Source organism: Mesitornis unicolor, unplaced genomic scaffold, assembly GCF_000695765.1.
Source record: "Mesitornis unicolor isolate BGI_N332 unplaced genomic scaffold, ASM69576v1 scaffold13222, whole genome shotgun sequence".
NCBI lineage: Eukaryota > Metazoa > Chordata > Aves > Mesitornithiformes > Mesitornithidae > Mesitornis > Mesitornis unicolor.
The window spans coordinates 31,768-35,826 of NW_010167386.1; the positions used below are offsets into that span (position 1 = coordinate 31,768).

The 4,059-nt window shown below is 41.0% G+C and overlaps 1 protein-coding gene across 1 annotated transcript in view; it reads right to left on the bottom strand.

Moving 5' to 3' along the window:
• Positions 1-4,059, bottom strand: part of IL18RAP (interleukin 18 receptor accessory protein) — a 14,461-nt gene continuing 10,402 nt past the window's right edge. Inside the window, exons 10-11 of the mRNA XM_010178684.1 lie at positions 1,043-1,213; positions 1-422 (exon numbers count right to left, since the gene is read on the bottom strand). Of these exons, the coding sequence (XP_010176986.1) occupies positions 1-422; positions 1,043-1,213 (593 nt within the window). The remainder of the gene's footprint in view (positions 423-1,042; positions 1,214-4,059) is intronic.

The window sequence follows — 4,059 nt, forward strand, 5'->3', positions numbered from 1 at the left end:
TCATGTCACCATTCCTGAGCCTGCTGCCATCCCTCTGTGAAATTTTTGCTGTTGATATACCAGACTGAATAACCTTTGGAAAAAGTCCTTTAGGCTGCAGTTTCCCAGTGTCTTAGTAGTTTTCGCTGGCATGTGATAATGCATATATTTCCAGAACTTCTTGTTTGGAGCAGCAGAAATGGAAGACTTCCAGGTAATGACTGGTAAAATCCGAAGAGCCTTCTTCACTACTGGAGGCAAAGTCTCTGGCTCTTGGAAAGCCTGGAACTTTATTAGTACCAGTTTGATCTTTTTGTCTTCCAACGCACAGTTCACTGCTGCCTGTAGTTCAAACATGCTTGGTCCACTGATGTAGGCTGGGCTCAAAATAATTATTGTTCGTCTGCTTTGTTTAATAGCTGTAACAACTTCATCCGTGTATGCTGGAGAAGAAAGGGCAATTGTTAGTGAATTCTATAATGGACTTTTTATCAGTTCCTTTATCAACAGCTAAAACCCAGAAATAGGGAAAAACAGAAATATGGATGCTGAGCAATCACATCACCCCTAGAAATGTGTTTGCTGTCAGAGGGTACCGCAGCCATTCTTATGCAGCCTGTAGAACACAACTTGTTGCTCAGCAGGTGGAGGGAACAGCTGAGACCTCAACACAATTTGTTGCTACTCAAAGAGAGTCTCAAGGGACGCTTGGTCTTGTCTTTGTCTCTCCCAGGGACAGGTACTGAGGGCTTTCAAGTTACTGCAGGTAGCACTGAATGAAGCTGCTCAGAAAGTAAGTACTGAAATATTTGGGGTCTTCTTTTCAGGGAATGGAGTCTGCTTGCAAAGAAATTTTTGGACAAGAAGCTCTGTCTCAGCCCGGTAGATCTCCAGCAGCCACACTCAGGCAGGGGACAGATATAAATATCAAAACCCAATGAGCCTTAAGCAGAAACTCCAGTACCAGAATATACCATTTGCTGATCTAGTGCATAAGTTTTTTTGGAAAGAAAAAAAATCCCAAAAATAAGTGGAGATATTCTACCAACCACAGGGACCTTACCTCCTCCTGGAAGAACATCTCTTTCAAGAATGCATAACTTGTATCCGTATTTATTTTCCAGCATGTCTGGAAGAATCTCCAGGGCAAATTTTTCCTCACTAATTAAAGTGGAGTCACTTTCAGCAGAGTCTAGTTTTGCATAGGACACAAATGCATCAAATTCTTTGCCATCTAGAATAAATAAATAAATAAGTTAATACTGTATACATTAACAGGTCTGTCTGAAGCATTCAGCTTCTTTCTTAATGATAAGTCTCCATTTATATCTATTTAAGTAGGCATAACACAAACCTAAAATTATTACCTGTTCATGAAGTACAGCCATCCAGATACCCAAAACCAACCCTTACTCCTCACTGTCTTGGAAATTTTCTATACATACTCTACCAAAGCAAATGAGGAAGCTACAGATCAATACTGCAAGGAGGTTTAAATCAGGTGTTTTTCTGCATTTTCACAAACATGGTCCAGTTTTCACTAGTGAAAGATCTGTCCCCTTCTAGGCAAAATCCATGTTGTAGGGAATGATTCCCAAACTTTTCTCTCATTTGCCCCAATGATGATTCCAAAAATACTCATCAAGGCACAACCTACTTTGAAAATGTAGTAAATTTTAAAGGAACAATGCTCTTAGACACCAGTTGCCTGCAAAAGATATGCTATTTTCATACACTGTTATGTTTGTATTCAGAGAGACTTCTGGAAGTAGCAAAAACTCAAGTCTGATCCAAATATCAGCTCAGATGCTGAGTTCTAACCAGTTCCTGAAACTTGTTTCAGTCTCATTAAAAGAATATGTTTGTGAGGTGCAGATGAAAAATATTTAAATAACTTTTCTCAGCTTTGAAATAGCCTGGTACCAATGACCTGAATTAAGCCCATTCTTAACTGCAAGAAAATCTTATATATTTGCCAGATAAAATTTGAACTATGCTTGAGGGAAGAGGAAAGAAAACAAAAAGAATAGTTGGTGAAAGCAAAATGCAGAGTGGACTCAGTGCAGTACCCCTTATGTAGTTTATCGATGCTATTTAAGAAGTCCTAAGGTTGATGGGACTGCCAAATTTTACATGGGAACTATCAGAGTCTCAAATCTTTTGGAATGGCAGTACACCCTCAGGCATCAGACACCTAAGTCCAATCAGTTGAGTTGTATCATACATTAGTAGAATTTAAAGAAACCAGAAAGAAATTCAGCTGTTTAGTGTAGAGTCCCACTGCAGGGTGCTGCTGCAGGGCAAGCTGAGAAGCTCTCTAGATTTCATCAAATTGACTGTATCTTCACTGAGACACCTACCTCCAGCACAGACACCTAAGTAATGGTGTTGATTATTTACCTCATACCCTGCTTTTAACCTCCCAATTTATATTCTTAGGTGTAAGACTAGGGTCACAAACCTGAGCTAGATCCATCAAGTTTCCCCAGGATCTAGAAGAGCCCAGATGGATTCCAGGGAACAAAGGAAATACACATGGAAAACTAATGACATGCATGAGCTGGGATTGGACAGTCACATTTAGAACCAGTACGCAACAGAAAGCATGTCTTGAAAACAAAACATAGGTGTGCAGACTAGGTTTAGAGGCCAAGGATACGATTAGACAAGACACGTTACATCTCTGCTCCTCCCCTCTGCTCCTGGCCACACACCTCCACCACTTCCTTCTAGTGGTTCTGAAGCTCTTGTGCTAACAGAGGAAGCTGATTCTCTTTGGCAGCTACTCACTGTCTTAGTTACTGAGTTATTTTTCTGCCAAGTTGAGCCAATTTAGACCCACGAGAGTGAATCATCAACAGCAGGTACATGAGACTAGTGTGGGAATTGAAGGTGGGGCAGTGGATCACCTGATTGGCTTAGCTGAACTTCAATTCAGCTACACCCTGAACTGAAGCTCCTTTGAAAATAGTTTTTAAATGACAATAAATTGCTACAAGCCAGGTATTCCTCATTTCACCTACAGAGGTCACTGAAATCTTGTTACACAATGACCATTAATAAATAGACCACCGTTTTCCTTTATAATATTACTATGACAATAGCAAGTTAAAAATAAATACACAGCAAGGACCCGTAGGATTTCCCCTCCCCTGCCCAGAACTGTGAAGAAGGACAGTTACAAACTGAGGAAATTTTGGCAAAAACATTGAAGATGCCCAAAGGTTATGAAATCAAGAATACCTGGGTTAAGCAAACTAACTGTATACGTGATCTATAAATGTTAGTATCACAGCTTCTGCATTGTTTCTTTCTCCTTGTGGAAGAGGGCAAGATTTTTGAGACATACATGTGAACTGAATAAGGATCAAGGAGAGAGAGGCATGAGAAAAAACATGAACTCACTGCTGTCTTCAACTACCAAATGGGAGGGTACAGAGATGATGGAGACAGGCTTTTCTTTGAGGTTCACAGCAATAGGAGAGGAGGCAATAGACAAAAGCTGCAACAAGGAAAATTCTCACTAGATGCTAATGAAAAAGTTTGCACTGTGAGAGTGGTCAAACATTAGAGCATGTTGTCCAGAGATGTTGTGGATTCTCTGTCTACAAGGCCATGAGCAACCTGGTTTAGGTTAGCTCTGCTTTGAGCAAGGTATGGGATCAGACAACTTACAGGGACTCCTTCCAGCCTTGTGGGATTCTGCAGTTCTCTGATTCTGTGCTAAGAAGGATGGGAGAGGTGATGGAAAGGAAGAAATGGCAAAATTAAGTCAACTGCTGCTTTGCTGTCCTGTGAGCAAGCCCTCTCAGACCTGAGGTGGCTTGATATGCATCCATATGAAATGAGAAGGACATATTCCTGCAGGTGAGAACACATTTTATGGCCAGTCACTTTAGCCAGAAGACTATTTAGGTAGGCACAGCTGGCCTGCACACTCCATGCCCCCCATGATACAAATGGTGCTGCGTGCATGTGGTTCATGAGAGCCAAGGAGTGGGACAGAGAGTCCTTAATGGAACCTAATGGTGTCTTCAACTTCACAGAATCACAGAATCACAGAATCACAGAATCACAGAA